We start from the raw sequence: 21833 nt of genomic DNA, 5'->3' as shown, positions 1-21833 counted from the left end.
CCTCTGATAAACATCGTAATAACACACACTTAAAGAGCTGTGTGAAAATTTATTTGAGGAATATTCTCAAGAAACAACATGCTAGGTTATAGATAATGCTCACCAGAATGGCTTTGTAAGTCTCTACTACTTCAGTGCCTGAGGATCCCTCTCTATCCACACAGCCTGCATGTTTTGAATTTTTCTAGCCTGAAAGATCTAAAATTATTTTATTTTTCATTACTCTGATAAGTAATCCATATGACTATGTCTTCATATATGGACTCTTGATTTCCATCTACACCCCATTCTGTTCTATCCATGCCTTTCCTACCTGAGAGGTTCATGATAACTCCATCATTGCAGTGGTTAGACCACTCTCTTTTTCTCATATCTGATTCAAATCTGCAAGAATATCCTGTTGTCTCTACATTCAAAATGTATATAGAATACAATCACTTATCATCTCTACTCCTGTACCCTGGCGTGAGTCACCATCATCTCCCACTTGCATTACTACAATAGTCTACAGCATATTTCTCTGTTTCTATTCCTATATCCCAGCACTCAGAGCGATCCCTCTGAAACAAAAGTCAAATGATGCCATTTCTCTTTTCAACCTATAATTACTCAGAATTCCTAAAATCTTTACAATGGACACAGGCTTGTTTTCGACTATACTCTACCTGGAATGCTTTTTCCTCATGGCCACTTCCTCATCCCCTCTAATTCTTCATTCAACTATCATCACTGCCCCATTTAATATGCAAATTTTCTCCGTGCCCCCTACTCCTGCTCCCTCTTACCTACTTATTTTTTCCAACATATTTGCAATTAACTCATTTTTTTTAAAGTAGTAGGCTCCACACCCAATGTGGGGCTTGAACTTATGACCCTGAGATCAAGAGTCTGATGCTCTACCAACTGAGCCATTCAGATGCCCCTCAACTAACTCATTTTTAATGTCTACCTCCTACCCCTTCATGACTCCCAGAACATAAGCCCCTTGAGAGCAGCTCTTTGTTTTGTTCATTTATGTGTACCAAGTGTCTCAAATAGTGTCTGTCTCCTAGTGGGCACATGATAAATATTTTCTGAGTGAATAATATTATCCACCATTTGGGTTTCTATTGCTGTACACTGAGCATTCGTTTTCTTTTGGTCTTTTGCCATTTCCTTGTCAGTGTGTATATTATTTTTTTTTCAACGTTTTTTTTTTTTATTTATTTTTGGGACAGAGAGAGACAGAGCATGAACGGGGGAGGGGCAGAGAGAGAGGGAGACACAGAATCGGAAACAGGCTCCAGGCTCTGAGCCATCAGCCCAGAGCCCAACGCGGGGCTCGAACCCACGGACCGTGAGATCGTGACCTGGCTGAAGTCGGACGCTTAACCGACTGCGCCACCCAGGCGCCCCCAGCGTGTATATTATAAATACAATCCTTCCTGTTATAGTCATTGCAAATACATATCTCCAAGCTGTTATCTCTCTGTTAACTTCATTCATGCAGTCCTTTGTTGAACAGAAAACCTTTATTTTGATATAAGCTGATTCAGCCAGTTTTTGTTCTATGATTTATGCTTAGGAAGTTTTTCCAAAAAAAAAGTCCTGCAACAGGGTCATAAAATATTCTATTTTCCTATTTAATTAAATTGTCTACTTTTACCATTCACGGTTCTTTAGTTTATCTGATGTTTTCTTCTCCATACGTTGTCAAATATGGATCTGGTGGGTTTTCTTCCATGTTGTGGTCCATTTATCAGTCTATTATTTACTCATCTATCTGCAGTAACTTTAATGTACTATGCACAGATCTGTTTTTGAACTCTATTCTTTTCTCTTTGTTCATTTGTTTGCACTCTCACCATACAATTCTATTATTCTATTTTTAGAAGTCTTCTTGGTTTATAATAAGTCTTCATTGGTCATGTGTAGCTTATCAAATAAGATGGGCAAACACATCTTCTTTTTTCAAAGTTATTAAGTATATAATCAAAATAGCTGGCATATTTATATTCGTATTTATTTATAGCCCATCTACAAATAGCTATTTATAGAGCAATGTATTTCATATAAATTTTTGAGTAATTTTATTAAGTTCCCCAAAAAGCTCATTTAAAGTTTTGATCAGGTTTGCACTGAATATGTAGATTCATTTTGGAGCATTGACATCTTTATAATATTAAGTTGTCTCATCCAAAGAATGAAATGTCTTTGGAGTTATTCTGATAATCGTTAATGTCCTATTTAAAGTTTTAATATTTTCTCCACATTCACTTGACAGATATTTGTTACATGTGTATTACAGGGCAGACACTCTTCCAAGTATGGTGGGTACAACAGTGAAAACAAACAAAAGGGTCTGTCTTTGTGGAGATTACATTCTACTTAAGGAAAATAAATAATAAATATAAGAAACAATTAATATATAATATACTATAGGTGTTAATTGCTATAGAGAAAAATAAAATGGGAAAAGTAGATGACGAATATTATAAGGACTGAAAGTTTTGGCAAAGTGCTCCGTGCAAATCATGTATACTCTCTGATGAGAAATTCCTAAATACTTTATAACTTATGTTGCTATTATAAATGTTTTCTTTTTTCTCTCATTGGTTATTGCTAGAGTACAGAAATGTTAATGATTTCTGTAATGTGGTCTTGTAGGTAGATCTTCTTAAATTTCATTGTTGAAAAATTTTTTTTCTAGGTATATAATGTCATTTGTAAATAGTGAAAATTTTCTTTATAATCTTTGTACATCTTAATCTATTTCTTTACTCATATCATAGTCCAGGGCCTCTAATGTTGGGTTAAACAGAAGCTATGATAGCAGGTATCCTTCTGGTTCCTGACCCAAAGGAAAGTATATATAGATTCTCCATTAGGTCTAATGTGTGCTGTGGATTGAAGACATTTCATTTTTATTAAGTTTTTGAGAAAGAAGTGTCATAAAGTGAAGGAGTACCTGCCTTAGTATCCATCAAAGCAGGTTATAAAAGTACAATTAAAACCGTGGTATTGGTGTAGAAACAGGCATGAATCAAAATACAATCCCCAAAGAAACTTTTGCATATAGGAATTTAACATATCATAAATGTATAATGTGAAATTAATATAGGAAAATACGTATCACTAAATAAATGATGTTGGGACAAATGGCGCCACTGGCAGGGCAAAGAAATATCATATTTCCTATTATATGCCATGAAAAATTAACTCCAAATATCTAAAAGCGAGGAAGTTAAGTGCATTTTACAAATGAGTTTATATTTGCTTCCTCCTAAAAATGTACTAAATAATGGTAAAAGCCTAGGACACAAGATAATAAATCCACAAAGTAAAGAGGACAATAAATAAGAAAAAAAGTTTTTTAAGAGAAACGTCAGCAACATTTTGGAAGCTAGAGAGCAACTTTATCCCCCTCTGCTCTTATCTTTTTAAGATCCAGAGCTCACCTGCCCTTCCAGCTCCAGCACTCACAGAGCACCTGCAGGCAGGTTATTGTGCTTAGGAAGTGGGTCTGAGACCACTGGCTGGGCGAAGATGCTATTGTCAGAGCTCCCAGAGTAAGTTGGGGAGAATGAATCACGTGCCCGTTCCTAGAGCAATGCCAGGTAGCCGAGCAGAGGCTGACAGCAGCCTGGTCACTGTCACAGACACAAGGCCCATGAGCAGAGATCTCCCTCACTCTCGGAGAAGGGAATACTCAGGGCTTCTACAGGTTTCACTACACAAGAGCTTAACATCCTCACTGGAGTTTTTCCACACAGGATGGCTGGACTTTTACTGAGGATTCTGAACGCTGAAAATCTCCAAGTACAAACCAGGTAGCAAAGACTATCTTCTTTAAAGGAAAAGGCGTACGTTTTCAGAAGGTTACAGGATGTAGAATTCCAGACCTAGGGAGCAGCCCCGCCTTAGCATCTCCCTAGGACCTGGCATACAGAAGTCTCTCTGCCCATGCTTAGATCAGACAGTGAAGTACAAGGCATCCCATTGACCCCTGGGTTGCCTGGTTGGGAGCTATTGCTCAAAGGAATGTGGAGATGGGTGAACTGGAAGGAGGAATTTGAGATGTAATCACCTCTTCATGCTTATCAAGTAGAGTAAAAAATTTCCACCATGCAAGGGTGGTGTGAGTGAAAACCCAGATGCATCCCATCCCCTTGAGAAATTAAAGTTTGGAGAGCTCCTTTCTATGCACCGGGGACAAGGAAACAAAACTGATTGGCAAAGTTGAAATGCGGGTTAGGGTGTTTGGTGCAGAAGTGACCAGACAGAGGGGGAGGGAAAAGGCAGGAAATTTAATGAACAAAGCATAATTGGCCCCTTGAGATTTCATCACTAAAGTTAGAGAAAGTTATCTGTTCCAATTGCACTTGCTTCAAATGTCGCAACTTGCCCAGCCCTGCCATTTTTCCAAGGCACACGATGACCTCCTCCACTCTCCAAAGGTGAGTTTGCAAGTGTCTTTTTAACACTTATTTAGCAACATGAATTCTGGAAGCAAGTTCCTGTAATCTGTAGCCCCCTCCTGTGTTCTTCAAGCCTGACAGCATGGTGGCTTGACATAGTTGTCCTCTCCTGGAGATTTGTCCCAAGAAAATGTGTTCTGGCTGTTCAAATTAGGAAGCCAGGAGTTTCAAGCGATTTAAGGGTTCCCGACCTGTGGTGGCCTGAGCCTGCTAATAAACTGGCTTTGGTGTTCATCTCTGCTTTCTACCCGCTGACTCCTGGAAACAGGGCCCAGAGGCCCGGCTATGCCGATGGTCCTTTTCTTCACTGATGTCAGGAGAAAGAGGACTCCCTCACAGGTTAGCTGTTTCCTCTCCAAACAGAATTTCTATTTGGGGAAACAAGTCTTTAGGGTAACATCCTTGTCTGAAATGCTTCTCGCATCTCCCCATCTCGGGCTGGTCAGGAACCTAACAAAGCTTTGCTGGGACCCACTGTCCACACTCACGCGCTGAATAGGCTGCTTAGCTGATGCTTGTTGTTAAAACGGTCATTTTCAAGTGTGTTTCCATTTGCTTATTAATAAAGCATTTTCACTATTTTCATTATTGCTAGATAACTATGTGTATGTCCCCCCAGGAAGGGCGCAGTTTATGCCGTTCTCTTTATTTTACAGATACGAGAACTGCTGTGCTAGGATTTTAGGGGAACATATGCTTTTCCATAAAGCTTCATTCCAGTGGAAGAGGTCTTTCAAAATTCAAATCAAATGTTCAAGCTGCATGGAAATGCTCCAAAGAGGCAGAGCCATTGTTGGTAAATGATAAATACAGCTGTTCCACTTGAGTGGGCTACTCCCCATGCCTGCTTGCAGCTTCAAGCTCATTCTCTAAGTACGCTGGGTCAAGGAAGAGAAAACAATGTCACAGTGAAGCAGGGCTAGATAGGTCGGAGCTGAGCAGAGGAGAGGGGATGGGGGGGGGGGCGTGCAGGAGGCAGCCCAACCTAGGAGTCCTAACTTCTCCTGTTCAGATCTGTGCCACCCCCCTCGTCCTGGTCTGCTCTCTATGACTTTACATCACCTTCTTTTCTTTGTCCCATACCCCTCTCCTTTCGCAACTATTTTTAAAGCCCAGAGGAAAGGGATCTGGGTTTCTGAGCATCTCCAGTGTGCTGTGGCAATGCAGAGATGACTCTGGTAAAGTATTTGCTTCTCTTTACAAAACAGATTATGGTAAAGTGGCCAAAGAATAGAAACTAAGCCTGTGTGATTTGGCTTTCAGTAATGCCAAATACATGTTCCTTAGCTAAGCGTTTTTGAGTCTGCTATTTTTTGGTGGGAAATTTAGGGTTTTTCAGTAATGTAACTGGGGAAAAATTCGTCCTGAAGATTTGTGTGTGTGTGTGGTGGGAGGGTTGTCCTGAAAGATCTCACTGTTAATATTCTCTGGGAATTCATCAATTTCCCAGGTAAATCTATTTTGAGCAGGATTTCTACCATGATAGAGCCAAATTCTAGAAAATTTCACCGCAAAGAAGGGCTGCAATAATAAATAATAAAGGACTAAAAGTAACACTCTGGGATTGAATACCAAAATAAATAAAATATAAGAAGCTGTGGTATATAAAATATTGGATAGCTTTAGCAATGTGTACATTGATTAAATGTCGAGAAAATGGCATCTATAAATCTTTTCTCCCATTTTCATTGTTTCCATTTCTTCCTCATTTGGTTTCATTTCTATTTCCTTGGCTTCTTCATTGTACTCTTTTTTTTTCTTTGTCTTCCTTTCTGGTTTCATTTTTTCCTTTCTGACCATTAATTCTCTCTCTGACTTTTTGCTTTTTTCCATTGAGAGTTTATCGATGACTTTGCGCATTTATTTATTCTTACTTACATCTCAATATCTTCTTCTCTTCTTCTGTTTAACTTTGTGTAAGTTTCGCTGTTAAATACTTATCTATTTACTACTTGTTTATTTAAGTTTGGGCTGGTTTTGATTTTTTTTTTAAAGAAAGACATTTAATGAAGATTTTTAAATTAGGGTATAATTCATATCACATAAAATTAACCATTTTATAGTGCACAATTCAGTATCAGTACATCCCAGAGTTGTGGTTTTATGTTGTGAGTGTACAACTAAGTAGGTATGAAAGAACTTTGTGAACAGTTGGAGCATGAGTGAGTGTGTTTGTGTGTGGCACCCCCAGGGGGGCGCTCTGGAAAGTGTCCCTCAGACTGGAGAGAACTGGATCTCTTCTCCGCCCGTGTAATGATTTGGGTTTAACTACACCACTGGCCACTCAAGATTTTACCTCTGCCTTTGATGTGATTATCGCGTGGCGTGGAAATGTAGCCCACCTTTTATGTTAGTGTGATAGGAACTATTTACTCAAGCAGAGGGGGGATGTGTTGGCACTACTCAGAAGTACTCACCACTAAAGATAATCGAGTCCAAGTTCCCCGTGGGAGGCAGATCAGAAGGGACAAATCTCCCCACTGAGACCAGACTCATGCCCGCAGCCCAGGATCCTTTGTTGGGATTCATCTTTGCCTTGTTAGGGATAGTCTTTTGGTTGAACAAAACTGTACTTAGGTTTAATCTTCGTTTGCAAGCTGACTTTAAACAGTTAGCACATACCTTTATCCATTTCTGATATTAGATTGTTTTTGTTTCCATTAGTGTCCATAATCATAGCCCTTCATTTTTTCTTAAGGGAGAAAGAAATGACTCCCTGCCATGGACCCCTTCTTTCATTCATCACCACATCAGACACAAAGTAGAAGCTTGATCATCTTTCCGAGTTTGTGAAAGAGGCTGGCTAATCACGTACTACAAGAGAGTTTGTAAATGAGGGAGATGTGCTTTGTTCCTCCTTGTCCTGTTGTGGCTGTGACCTGGAGGACAGACTGCAACAACACGGGTAAGTGCCAGGCCCCTCCTCAGCTCCGCCATGACTCTGAGGTGGTGGGATTAAAGGCAGAGGAACTGGGTCCTCTTGATATGTCTCCTGATTTTTATGTTAGGTGAATCCACAGCCTTTCAACAGGATCTATCACTGCACTGCACATGGGGTCATGCTGTGCACAGGAGCACAAGGGATGTACCCTGAGTTATCAGGTAATCCGTTTACCTGCGGACCCCTCCTCTGGCTACTCACTTTGCCTCCTTTGCCACCTGCCAATAATGGGCCAAAGTTCAGAGTATTATTGTGATGATTATTATATATTGTATTGTATTATGTTGTATTGTGTTATATTACTTATTAGATATGTAGAGTATTTAGTCTAATTTGGTCTAGAGTAAGAAATAAATAAATAGTTCAGATCAACTTGATACAGACACAAGTGCAGTTATGGTTTTTAATTCTTCTCTTAACGGTCTTCCCAGCCGGTGAAGTTTTGCACTCTAGATGAGCAGGAGTGTTTCAAGAGCTTGTTTTTTCCCACCATCTGCCACCAAAAGAATAGATAAGATTGAGAAGATTTTGTAAAACTTAATGATTCACAGGGCAATTGACTTGGGTAAGTTATCTGAAATAATTTTACAATAAGATTTACTTTTACATATCACTTTTTATTTATTTTTAGTTTTTAATTAAAAAACATTTATTGTTGATAGAAAGAGGGAGAATGGGGGGGGCAAGGAGAGAGGGAAACAGAGGATCTGAAGTGGGCTCTGCGCTGAGAGCAGCTGAGGGCAGAGAGACCAACACGGGGATCAAACCCACCAACTGCGAGATCATGACCTGAGCCAAAGTTGGAGACTCAACAGACTGAGCCATTCAGGTGTCCTAACACATCACTTCTTAAATATATCAAATATATTTTACTAAAAAAAAAGCAAAATCATTTATACAAATTATGTATCACTCAGAAATGTGCTTGCCTGACGACATTACTGAGCAAGCATAACATGGCTTTAATGACAAATGACCTCGTTTTGGGTGTGTTTGGAGATAGGCAGGAAAACGCTACTAGTTTTGTAATTGATTAAAAAAAATTTTTTTTTAATGTTTATTTATTTTTGACAGAGAGAGAGACAGAACATGAGCAGGGGAGGGGCAGAGAGAGAGGGAGACACAGTATCTGAAGCAGGCTCCAGGCTCCAAGCTGTCAGCACTGAGCCTGACGTGGGGCTCAAACTCACAAACACGTGAGATCATGACCTGAGCTAAAGCCGGATGCTTAACCGACTGAGCCACCCAGGCGCCCCTGTAATTGTTTGATTAAAAAAAAAAAACACATTCAAGTCCTGGTTATAGGAGTGCAGACAACATACGTGAATCTAGCATTACCCGGCCCCTTCACGTTCACGCAGCCTGCATGCATGTGCACACCTCTGATGTACCTAGAAGAGTGGCTGTGTCAGGGTTACCTCTGAGCCCTGGGAAGACAGGACTGAAGAAAGGTGATCTGGAATCAGTCTTACATACAATGCGGTTCAAGTCACTGGTGTTGCTTTAAAGGACAGGTTACAATAGAAATACATCTTGGAAACAAGCCATCACACTTTGGTATGTTTCAGGTTTTATTGTGATTTATACAGTTGTTTGGTTTATTTCGTGAAATCCTAACACAAAGCAGCAAGCATGAAATAACTATTACTTTCTTCAACATTTACGTTTTCTGCAATTCTTGAAATGTATAAATATATATACAGATGTGTAGAAAGAGAGAGAGAGGTATAATTCTCTTCTAAAACTGCAGATTTTCAGATGTCAGAGAGTGAGCTGTGTGAAGTGTGTTCTCTTTAGCTATTGGTGAATCTCTAAAAAGCATTGGAGTGCTAAAAATACATTTACGTAAGGATAGGAAAGTATTGTAAACATACCAGTCCGTACTTTGATCAGGGCTTTCATGACTAGGACATTTTCTAACCAGTATAATGACAGTAGTTTTTAACTCAATGTAAAATATGGCAAAATGAAAAGCTAATGTACAAATAGGTGTGGTGCAACAGAAATTACAAACAAAGGAACACAAAAAAATTAAGCCTATGCTGTTGGTTTTTAGCCATGAGGCTGAACAACCTGTGAATTTTAAACATTCTGGAAAAATATCATTCTTGATTATGACCTACTTATTTGTCATGAAGATTTTTAATCCCTTATTTTGTTACACAGTGAGGAGCTTTACTTACATTGTGAATTTCTTTTTTTTTTTTTTTTTTTACTTTTTATTTATTTTTGAGACAGAGAGAGACAGAGCATGAACAAGGGAGGGTCAGAGAGAGAGGGAGACACAGAATTCGAAACAGGCTCCAGGCTCTGAGCTGTCAGCCCAGAGCCTGACACAGGGCTTGAACCCACGAACTGTGAGATCATGACCTGAGCTGAAGTCTGACGTTTAAGCAACTGAGCCACCCAGGCACCCCTACATTGTGAATTTCTTTGCCAGTCTTGTAGCTAAGTATCTTGTTCCAGTTAATTCTGGTGTGAGTGACTGGAAGCTCCCAGGGCAAAGCCTTGAATGGATTTATCACATTGTTTGATCATTTCCTCTGATTTCTTTGTAACACTCCATTTCTGAAAGCTCGGTTTTTAAGAAATCCCTTGGCATTTCTGGTCTTATTCAGAACAATACTAAATCCTGTATATATTATGACTAACGGTCTGAATGTTGCTATCTTCATGGCAATGAACCTTAATCTTAAGTCTCCCAGCCACCTGTGTTATAAGTATTATGATTTCTAATAATTATTCTAAGTTTTTAAGCTAAAAATGGAAGTTTTTGATAAATTCAGTTGGAGTCTGCTATCTATAGTTACAGCATGAATAGCAAAGGAGCCATTGGGGTAATAATATTTCACGTGGATCCTTCATGTACTGTCACAGGATGGTCTCTAAGACTTCAGACTTCCATCTGTATACTTTAGATATGGATCACTACTTTCTTTTTGTAAGCGAGCAAAAGAAAAGAAACAAAAGAAATTTTGGTTTTGGGTCAAAAAATTACTGCCTATGTCCTCATGTTCTATAATTAACACCTGATTTTCTATCCTTCAATCTTCATGGGTAAGGACTCATCAATGGTGTATTGAGAAATGAATGAGCTGTTCCTTCCTTGAGAAAACATCATTGTTGAGTAACAACCTCATATCAAATTAAACAAGTTATTAAATTCCACTTCAGGGGCATGGGAGATGAATTTTAGCAACTATATATACTTTCTCTTCATGAAACAACTGATTATTTATTTATTTTGAAATGAGAGGGGGCGGGGGAAGAGAGAACATCCAAGCAGACTCTATGTTGTTAGCACAGACTCCTACACGGGGCTTAAACCCATGAACCATGAGATCATGACCTGAGCTGAAATCAAGAGTTGGATGCTTAACCAACTTAGCCATCCAGGTGCCCCAACAACACCTGACTTTTTAATTTTTAACATTTATTTATTTTTGAAAGAGAGAGAGAGAGAGCACAGGCACGCACAAGCAGGGGAGGGGCAGAGAGGGAGATGGAGACACAGATTCCAAAGCAGGTTCCAGGCTCTGAGCTGTCAGCCCAGAGCCCATTGCAGGGATAAAACTCACAAACTGCGAGATCATGACCTGAGCCAAAGTCAGAATCTCAACCGACTGAGTCACCCAAGTGCCCCTAACAACACCTGATTTTTAAAGTTGTCCATCTTGGGTTGATCTCACCCATCGCAGTCACTGGCGTGAGGTAGGTGGAGAGGAGACCTTCCACGTGGCAATGTCAAAAGGGCAAGGTCAAGCAAATAAGTTCAAAATAATTTATTAATGAAAATATAAGAATATTATTTACAACATCCAGGGTTTCATGGATACGTTCCCCTGAGGAGGGGTAAGTAGGGTGTGTCTGAGATATCTAGAGAGGAAACCCAATAAACAAAAGGAAGTTAAGTGGGACTGGACATCAATCAGAATTCAGAAAAGTATCTTTCATATGAACCAAAAAATTTCTCACCAAAAAGACATGAATTCTCTATAATACCTACTAAATGGAATAGGATTTTAAGTCTAAACACTTCATTAATTTCCTTCCCCCATTTAAGAGCAGATGTTTGGGAGGAGAAATTACATTCCAATAAATTGAATTCCAAGAATGTAACTTCTTTTCTCCTTGATTTCCAGCTGCACAGCTGGATCCCATTGTGCTCCTAATATGGATGTGTTCAAGCAGAGTGTGGATGATGATTTGGCTGAGATGTTCTAGAAGAACTTAAGTTCAGATTGGTAAGCTTTCCATATGGTCTAAAAGCCACTTTTCAATCCTGAGTTTTCATAATTTGTTTTTTCAACATCTTTAGAGTTTGGTCCTCAGAAACTCATGGGCCAGGAAAATAAAACCCAGACATGGGTGAGGGAGTTCATTCTACTCGGGTTGTCCAGTGACTGGAAGATGCAAGTATTCCTCTTTGTCCTGTTCCTGACCATGTACTTGGTGACTCTGGTGGGAAATGTTCTCATTCTTCTTCTGATCAGACTGGACAGCAGGCTTCATAACCCCATGTACTTCTTCCTTAGTATTTTATCCTTTGTGGACCTTTGTTATTCAAACAGTTTTGCCCCACAAATGCTGGCCCACCTGCTCTCAGCCCGGAAGTCCATCCCATTCTACAGCTGTGTGCTCCAGCTCTATATCTCCCTGGCCCTGGGTGGGTCTGAGTTCTTCCTGCTGGGAGCCATGGCCTATGACCGCTATGTGGCTGTGTGCCACCCACTACACTACACAGTCATCATGCATGGACAGCTGTGTCTGGGGCTGGCTGCTGGCTGCTTGGTGGTTGGTTTCGCCAATTCACTGATGGAGACAATCATTACCTTCCGGCTTCCCCTGTGTCACAATGTTATTAATCACTTTGCCTGTGAGACCTTAGCAGTGCTACGGCTAGCCTGTGTGGACGTCTCCTTCAACAAGGTCATGGTGGCCATCTCAGGATTTCTCGTGATCATGCTTCCCTGTTTCCTGGTTCTGTTCTCCTATGTTCGTATAGTTGCTGCCATTCTGAATATTCGTTCTGCTCAGGGACGTAGCAAAGCCTTTGGGACGTGTGCCTCCCACCTCACTGTGGTTTGTATGTGCTTTGGGGCTACCATCTTCACCTACCTGGGGCCACGGTCAGCCTCCTCAGAGGAAAAGGAGAAGATGGTTGCTCTATTCTATGCTCTGGTGGCACCTATGCTGAACCCCATGATCTACAGCTTGAGGAATAAGAAAGTTATGGCTGCTCTCCAAAAGGTTCTAGAGAAATTCTGAGATAAAGAGTAAAGATTATAAGCATTTCTTGTTATCTATCATCAAAACCAAAAAGGAGATCAGCTGAGGGTAGACAGGACTCCCATACTTAAACTAAAGTTGACTAATATGCCCTTGCATTTGGAGAAAGCATCCTTCTGCCTGAGTAATGAATTTCCTTATATAGGCCAATGCCAGATAATTCACATGTCAGTGATCCACGAGAGGTCATCTCCTTAGATCGTCTTCTCTCAGGTATCCAGTGGTATTTAGACTTCATCTGCCCATTTTTTATTTTATTAGTACATTAATGTATAAAGAAATGATCTGCAGCTCCATCCAGCAGACCTGGCATGGAATGAATAAAGAGACGAATGCCACCTATGAGGTCCGTTTTACCTGTGGAACAAAACGGAGGATGTCTGTTCTTTCTACATGACAAGACTCCATTTATTTGTAGAACAGCCTTATTTGCCCCAGGATAATTACAAATGGTTTCTTTAACCCTTTCTCAAATGATGTCAGTTTTAGAACTTTCAACACTTAATTTGTGCCTTAATATAGAGTGTGATATGATATTCTGAAATAAATAATATACGACACAATATTTGTTCACACCAGTATATTGGCTCTCATCTGCTTTTCAAGAATGAAATCTGCTTGTAATATGCCAAATATCTGTGGCTTCACTACAGTTTTGGTTTCTAATTGTAGCAAAATATATATAAAACATAAAATTTACCAATGTAACCATTTTAAGGGTACAATTCAGTGACATTACTTTCTCAAACATCACTATTATTTCCAAAATTATTCATAGCTGTAGTTTTTTATTTAACTAATTCCTAAGACCTGTTTCCTATAAACTGTTTACAAAATCTCCATACCCATGGAACTCTTATTTTTTAAAAACTAAACTGAAGACATGTATATTTAGCTCTGCTAATTGTTATTATTGATTTTCACATGTCACACCAACTCACCAAGAATATTTTGAATCTTGATTCTCAAAGGTATTCTAGGAGTTTACTTTCTCTTTCTGTTTCATAGACATTATAAACAGAAACAGTTATAAAAAGAATTACCAAGTGGTACATTTTAACTAGATATCACTGTGAACCTATTTCCACATTGAAAACCTTTATTGAGCACATTTTGTGTATGCTTTTAAATCTACTTTAAAATAAATTATTCAAGCATATTTTAATCATTTTATCTAGAAGGATATAATAAGGCTTTGTCAAATACCTTTTTAACTGTTATATTCTGGTCCTTGCCTGCTGTTGCATATAAGTGTGCTAAATTTACATAATAACAATTATTTTTAAAAAACGTTTATTTTTGAGAGAGAGAGAGAGAGAAAGAGAGAGTGAGCAAGGGAGGGGCAGAGAGACGGAGAGAGAGAATCCCAAGCAGGCTCTGCTGACAGCAGAGAGCCCAATGTGGGGCTTGAACTCACAAACTGAGATCATGACCTGAGCTGAAGTTGGATGCTTAACTGACTGAGCCACCCAGGGGCCCCTACATAATAATAATTCTTGATGCTCTGAGCTCCATCTGATATTATCTAAAAGTGGGGTCTATTCTTGTACTTCGTATGCCCATATCTTGAGCATCCCCAGACATGTTAATATGTAACCTGAAGGTCTTTAGATTGTGCTAAATCCTAGGTCCTCCAGAACCCCTGCAAGGATGGGTGTCAGGTGAAGTAAAAACCTACCTCCCATATCACAACCAATGCCTATGCCTCTAGACTCATCTTTTAGTAACAAAATGTCTTCAGTTTCTCAAGAGCATGTTCTTCAAAGCACAGCTGTGAGATCCCCAGTGAATCTAGTTCCGTCTTTTATGCTAGAGCTCTATACATTTCTTGAGGATGAAATAAGGGAGAGGGGAAAGGAGGGAAGGAAAAGACTGGCAAGTGGTCAACCATCGCCTGGAATGATTGAACATGGCATTAGTACAGAGTAAGTCAACTATAGTGAAATTGTTTTCCAAGGGAAAATCAAAGACTAAGTCTGGGTATCTGTTTCTGTGACACTGAACATCCCATGGCAGCAAAGACATTCCTCCGACATTCTTTGATGCTCACAGAGTGGTCTATCCAGCCTTCCTTGAAGACATCTAGTAAGCAACAGATGCTATATTAGTTTGCTAGGGCTCCCATAACAAAACATCACAGACAGAGTGGCTTAAGCAACAGAAATTTATTTTCCTGGAGTTTTAGAGGCTGGAGGTCCAAGATCAAGGCATTGACAGCTTTGTTCCTATGGTGGCCTCTCTCCTTGGCTTGCAGATGCCTGTCTCCTTATTGTGCCCTCACATGGTCTTTCCTCTGCATATGCACGTCTGTGTCCTAATCTTGTCTCTTTTTTTAATGTTTATTTATTTTTGAAGGAGAGAGAGAGAGAGCATGAGCGAGGGAGGGGCAGAGAGAGAGGGAGACACAGAATCTGAAGCAGGCTCCAGGATCCAAGCTGTCAGCACAGAGCCTGACATGGGGCTTGAACCCACAAACTGTGAGACCATGACCTGGGCCCAAGCTGGACGCCTAACTGACTGAGCCACCCAGACACCCCCTAATCTTCTTTTCTTTTTTTAATTTATTAAAAAAAATTTTTAATATATATTTTTGAGAGACAGAGATAGAGCATAAGCAGGAGAGGGGCAGAGAGAGAGAGGGAGACACAGAATCCGAAGCAGGTTCCAGACTCTGAGCTGTCAGCACAGAGCCTGATGCAGGGCTTGAACTCACAAACCACAAGATCATGACCCGAGCTGAACCGACTGAGCTACCTAGGCACCCCTAATCTTCTCCTCTTATAAGGACACCAGTAACATTGTATTAAAGCCTGTATATATGACCTCATTGACCTTAGTTACATTTTTAAAGGTCTTATCTCCAAATACAGTCACATTCTGAGGTACTATGGGCTAGGACTGTAACATATGAATTTTGGTGGGACAGTTAAGGCCATAAAAAAATGCTAACCCCACATTCTGATTTATCAGCCTATCAGCTCTGGTCTAACCAAAACTACCTATATATTGCATTGTAAAAAAACAAAGCAAAACAAAAACAACAACACCACCTTTTTATTTCAACCCACCAAATTATCAATATTGAAAGCAAAGTTAGCAAGGCCATGAAGGTGGCCTCTCATGACATTATTTGTTCTTAATGAACTTCAGTTTGTTCCTAATGAGTGCTAACGACAGGCTAGTAAAAGCTCACAAACAATGCTTGATAGTTAATCCTAGAATTTTTCCATGTTAATATGCCTGTGTTTTAAAATCCATCCTCCTGATAATTTGGAAATTTTTAAATAGAAATACTCTACATTTGTTTGTCCTTAACTTCCTGGTATGGGTCCTATTCTCACAGATTATGAAAAGGGGCTATGAAACAGCATATACTAGTTTTCTAGAACCTTAGCATAAAATTCAGGATCTGGATGAATGCAATTAATTTAAAATAGCTAGTTCATTCTTTTGTGCATCATAGGAAGGAATCATTTTCTCGTGCTGCTTTTTCTTTCCTTTATTACATGAAGGACATTTCATTTGATGAAAAGATTAGCCTAACATTTTGTCTCACCCCTTTTATCTGTGCATTAATATCAGGTCATTTTCTCTAAAGGTAGGCCTGTTTTTTTCTTGGGTCTTTTACTTGAAATACCACTACTCAAATTATTTGCTTTGTTTTTAGCATTTTAAGTGATACTTTATTTAGTTTTCCCATCATTAATTGTAATCCATGAACACGTCACTTAAATAAAGGAGACACCAATTCTCTGGATTAAAGGGTCTCACCATATACCTACCTATAAATTAAAGAAAGGTGAAAAAAAAACCCTATAGATGTATGTATTGGTGAAATAACTGAATTTCAAGTATAATGAAAGTTTATAAAGATCTAGAATGTAAACAAAACAAAAGGGCCACTTAGAAAATGTTAAGCTAGTGTATTTTCTATTACTGTGTAACAAATTACTACAAATTTAGCAGCTGAAAACCACACAATTTATCATCTCAAAGTTTCTGTTGGTTGGAAAGTCCAGGCACAGCATAAATGCATTGTCTGTTCAGGATCTGACTCAGGTCACAGCGTCGGCTGGAGCTATGATCTCATCTGAGATTCAGGGTCCTTTTCCAACCTCACTTGTTGTTGGAAGAATTTATTTTCTTGCAGCTGTCTGACTGAGGGACCCATTATCTTGATTGTCATTAGCTGGTGACCGTTTATAATAAGCTCTGGGAGGTCACCATCATGGCCTTCCTACACATGTTGGTCCTGTCACAGCATGGCAGTTTGCTTCGTAAAAGAGCTACAGAAGAATCTCTCCTGTTTTGAAGCTCTGACTCCCAGGAAAGCCTGGACACCTTTAAAAGGTGCACCTGATTAGGTCAGGCTCACCCAGAAAAATCTTTCTTTTGAGTAGATAGAATTAAACTGAGTAGGGGCATCTTCAAAATCCCCTTTTCTATGTAGTGAACCATTATCATATGAGTGAAATTGCATCATATTAATAATCAAGGGAAGAGGACTCTACAGGGCACCAAGAGGTGGGAATCCTGGGCGCCAGATTAGAAGTCTGGTTGGCTAGAATTAGTCTTTGCAATATTAGATGACAGAAGTTGATGGAAAAATATCTATTTATAGAATCCTGAGAGTAAATGTTAGTAAAGAAAAATTCTCTACTAAATGGAGGCATTATTCACTATTTTAAAATAGGATTTATTGTTTAGAGCAGTTTTAGGTTCATGGTAATATAGAGCAGAAGACACAGAGATTACCCCATATCTTCCCTGTTCCCTCACGGACATAATTTCATTATCAACACAACCCGCCAGAATGGGGCATTTGTTATGAACCTATATTGACACATCATTGTCCCGAATCCGTAGTTTCCGTTAGGGTCCACTTTGGCGTAGTACATTATATGGATTTGGACAAATTTATGATGACTTGTCTGCTCTTAAAGTATTATACAGAGTAGTTTCACTGATTTAGAAATCCTCCATACTCCATCTTTTCATCCGTCTCCCCCCCCCACCATCCCTGACAACCATTGATTTTCTGCCATCTCCATAGTTTTGTCTTTTCTAAAATGTCATATACAGTAAAACCTTGGTTTGTGAGCAACTTACTCTGCGAGGGTTCCACAAGACGAGCAAACATTTCTAATAAATATTAACTTGATAAACAGAGTGTTGTCTTGCAATGGGAGCAGTCTGTGACACTGAATGTTAACCACTGAGCCAATAGTTCTTAAAATTCACTTTGGTATGGAAGCTTTTTGGATTTCAAGCCTATTTCCGGAACAAATTATGCTTGCAAACCAAGTTTTTACTGTACTTGGAATCATACAGTATGTAGCCTTTCCAGACTGACTTCTTTCGCTTAGTAACAACACATTTATGTTTTTTCCATATCTTTTCATTTCTTTTTGGAACTGAATAATATTCCAAATATTCTGGTTTTTTTTATGTTTTATTTATTTTTGAGACAGAGAGAGACAGAGCATGAGCAGGGGAGGGGCAGAGAGAGAGGGAGACACAGAATCTGAAACAGGACCAGGCTCTGAGCTGTCAGCACAGAGCCCAATGCGGGGCTTGAACTCACGGACCGTGAGATCATGACCTGAGCTGAAGTCGGACACTCAACCGACTGAGCCACCCAGGCGCCCCTATTCCAAATATTCTGAATAATAATTTGGAACTGCATAATTGCATGTACCAGTTTATTTATCCATTTGCCTACTAAAGAACATCTTGCTTGCTTTCATATTTTGGCAACTAGGAATAAAGCTGCTATAAACATTTGTGTGCAGGTTTTTGTGTGGACATAAGTTTCTGCCTCCTTTGGTAAATACCAAGAAGCATGATTACTAGATTGTATGATAAGAATATTTACCTTTGTAAGAAGTCTCCCAACTGTTTCCAAAGTGGCTGCACCATTTTGCATTCGCACCAGCAGTGAATGAGGATTTCTGTTGTTCCATATCCTCACCAGCATTTGGTATTGTCCGTATTCTGGATCTTGGCCATCTTAATAGGTCTGTAGTGGCATCTCATTGTTGTTTCAATTTGCATTTCCCTGATGACATGTGTTGCAAAGTATCTTTTCAAAGCTTATTTTCCATCTGTGTCTTTTCTTTGATGAGGTGTCTGTGAGGGTCTTTGGCCCATTTTTTAATTGAGTTGTTGGTTTTCTAACTGTTGAGTTTTAAGCGCTCCTTGTACATTTTGGGTAACAGTTCTTCATCAGATGTGTCTTTTGCAGCAAGTTTCTCTCAGCTTGTGGCTTGGTCTCTAATTCTCTTGACATCATTCACTTTTAAATAGTGACAAATACATATTTATGAATGCAAGAACTCAAAATTATTACCCATTCCTCCTGCATTAAGACTATAACGTGGGGCGCCTGGGTGGCTCAGTCGGTTCAGTGTCTGACTCTTGATTTGGTTCAGATCATGATCTCACGGTTTGTGAGATCAGGCCCCACGTTGCACTCTGAGCTGGCAGAGAGAGTGTGTTTGCGATTCTCTCTCTCCCCCTCTCTTTCTGCTTCTCCCAGACTCGCACGTGCACGCTCTCTCTCAAAAATAAATAAATAAACAAACAAACAAACAAAAAACCAAACATTTTTAAAAAAGACTATAACAGTTAAAATGAAAAAACATGAAAGCAACTTCAGGTAACAAAAAATGGCTTAAAAATAAAACCAGGGACATGGAGGTGAAGTTGTGATAGAACAGGCAACAAGCCAGAATCTTCTAAGTGTAAAATTAAGTTTCCAAACTGTAATTCCATGTGTTGAGAGTGAAGAACTAAAGACCAGGGTGGTAAGTATAGAATGAAGCTGCTACCCCCTTGGAGAATGAAGACTGGGTAGAGCTCTGTGTCTAGAAAGAGGCTTTAATTAACTCTGATTAACCACTTTCCCTGAAGAGACAGTCCCAAGCACATCCTTCATGCCTCACCTCCCTGTTCATCTGAGGCTGTGTAGGAAGTCCATGCTTCACAGGACATCCATCACCTGGGTGCTTATCCCAACTTGGCCTACATGTCTGATCAGAATACTGACCTCTTCTGATGCCACAATCTTCCTCAATTGTCCCCTGAAACTCATGCTCCATTATCAGCAAAATACTCTATAGTCTGAGTATCTTTTTTGAATGTGTTTTTCTTTTTCTTGCTTGAACTCCAACCTGACTCTTCCCTGAGAACTCTGATACCCCTCAGCTCTCTCAAATACATACTCATTTTCTCCCATTTTTTCTCTAGTATTGGGTAGAAGGGTGGAGAGTATCTCTCTTGATCTGCCACTTCCACACCAGTGTTCTTTACTTTTGCCTACATGACTCAAGCTCCTCTGAAGCATGTGTTACCAGACTATAACACCATCACCCCATCTTTTTTGTCTTCACTTACCCTCCAATCTCCTCATTTTACCCTGGTTTACCACGAATTCCATCATGCACGTGAACATTTCAACGTCTATGTGGATCATTCAGCGTCCTAGCCTCTCAGTTGACTGCCTATCTCCTCCCAGTGTTTTGGTTCCCTAACTGATGTCCAGCCACCCTCTTCTGTGCTTGAATCCTAGTCTTTTCCCTTTACCAATAATTACACTCCCTCTAACACCTCCACATGACCACCCCACTGTCTGACCACTCACTCACCCCTATTTCTTTTTTCCTGTTCACACAATCTGGTATAACTCCAATAAATTTTTGACCCCACTCTGATCCCTGTTACATTAACTCTATCACATTTTCCTCATCCATTACCAACCCCCTCCCCCACTCTGTCTTAATTCCCCTCTTTCTTGGCGTAGATTCCAATCCCACTTGTAGGATCATTCCTTACATATACCCTGAGGTCATCACAAGGACATTGAATTGGTGGTTGACTATCCTCTCTTACATCCAGAAGTAGATTTACCATAAAGCTAAAGAAGTTTACACTTCAGAACCGCTTACTTGCATGGGCTGTGTGTACAGGGCTATGTGGGGTTTTTTTTGTAAAATATGCCTAATGAAATTTTTCAAAATTAAGAATTTTAACTGCAATTGGTTGAGCCGATGTCACTTTCCATTCTGATTTTCCATCTGTCACACTACCCTACTGGCTGGTGCTCAAGTGGGTGTAAGAATTTTGGGGATCCAGCTAAGGGAAAATTGAGTTGAGGTGCTATAGTCATTTCCTAAGTCTTCTGTAACAAAGTACCAAAACCTTGGTGGCTTCAAACAACAGAAATTTGTTCTCTTACCGTTCTGGAGTCTAGAAGTTCAAAATTAAGATGTCAGTAGAACCGTGTTCCCTCTGCAGATTCTAGGCAATAATCCTCCCTTCTTCCAGGTTCTGGTAGCCCCAAGTGTTGCCTGGCTGTGTCAGTATAACTCATCCCTGCTTACCTCTGTCATCAAAAGGGCATCTTCTCCATGTGGCTCTTTATGTCTTCTTTTCTTATAAAAATACTAGTCATTGGATTTGGGGCTCACTCTAAACTCAGGATGATATCTTTTAAGATTAAAAAAATTTTTAATGTTTATATATTTTTTAAAGAGAGAGGGAAAGACAGAGTGCTAGCGGGGGTGGGGCAGAGAGAGAGGGAGACACAGAATCCGAAACAGGCTTCAGGCTCTGAGCTGCCAGCACAGAGCCCAATGTAGGGCTTGAACTCACAAACCATAGATCATTAACTAAGCTGAAGTTGGATGCTTAACTGACTGAGTCATGCAGGTGCCCCTCATCTCAAGATTTTTAACAATTACATCTGCAAAGATCCTATTTCCAAATAAGGTCACATTCCAAGGCTCCACACATATATTTGGTGGGGGTAGGGGAGGGCAGACAGTAATCAAACCAGTATAGGTATATTTAGTTTGAATTCAGTGCGATACATTTTAATGTCATACATAGTGACTCCAATTTATAGTGTAGTTAATGCTGTTCAAACTGGTTGACTTTCAGGAGTGGCTTTCAAGAATAACCCCTACTCTCCACTGTGCTGACTTGTCCAGGGTATTTGTGGAGGCAGGAGTTAGTCTGTGGAAACTTCTTCAAAAATTATTGCTCACTTCTGTAATCATCAAGACAATATGGTATTGGCACAAAAACAGACACATAGACCAATGGGATAGAAAAGAGAACCCAAAATGGAACCTACAAATGTATGG

General features: G+C 39.7%; 1 protein-coding gene across 1 annotated transcript; it reads left to right on the top strand.

Annotated features, from left to right (window-relative positions):
* Positions 1 to 11736: 11736 nt before the first annotated feature.
* On the top strand, positions 11737 to 12666 carry LOC106980759 (olfactory receptor-like protein OLF3). Its single transcript, XM_015078829.3, has one exon. The coding sequence runs from the start codon at positions 11737 to 11739 to the stop codon at positions 12664 to 12666; it is 930 nt and encodes a 309-aa protein (XP_014934315.3).
* Positions 12667 to 21833: the final 9167 nt, after the last annotated feature.

This window comes from Acinonyx jubatus, chromosome A2 (assembly GCF_027475565.1).
Source record: "Acinonyx jubatus isolate Ajub_Pintada_27869175 chromosome A2, VMU_Ajub_asm_v1.0, whole genome shotgun sequence".
Lineage (NCBI taxonomy): Eukaryota > Metazoa > Chordata > Mammalia > Carnivora > Felidae > Acinonyx > Acinonyx jubatus.
This window is presented reverse-complemented; position numbering and strand designations above follow the sequence as displayed.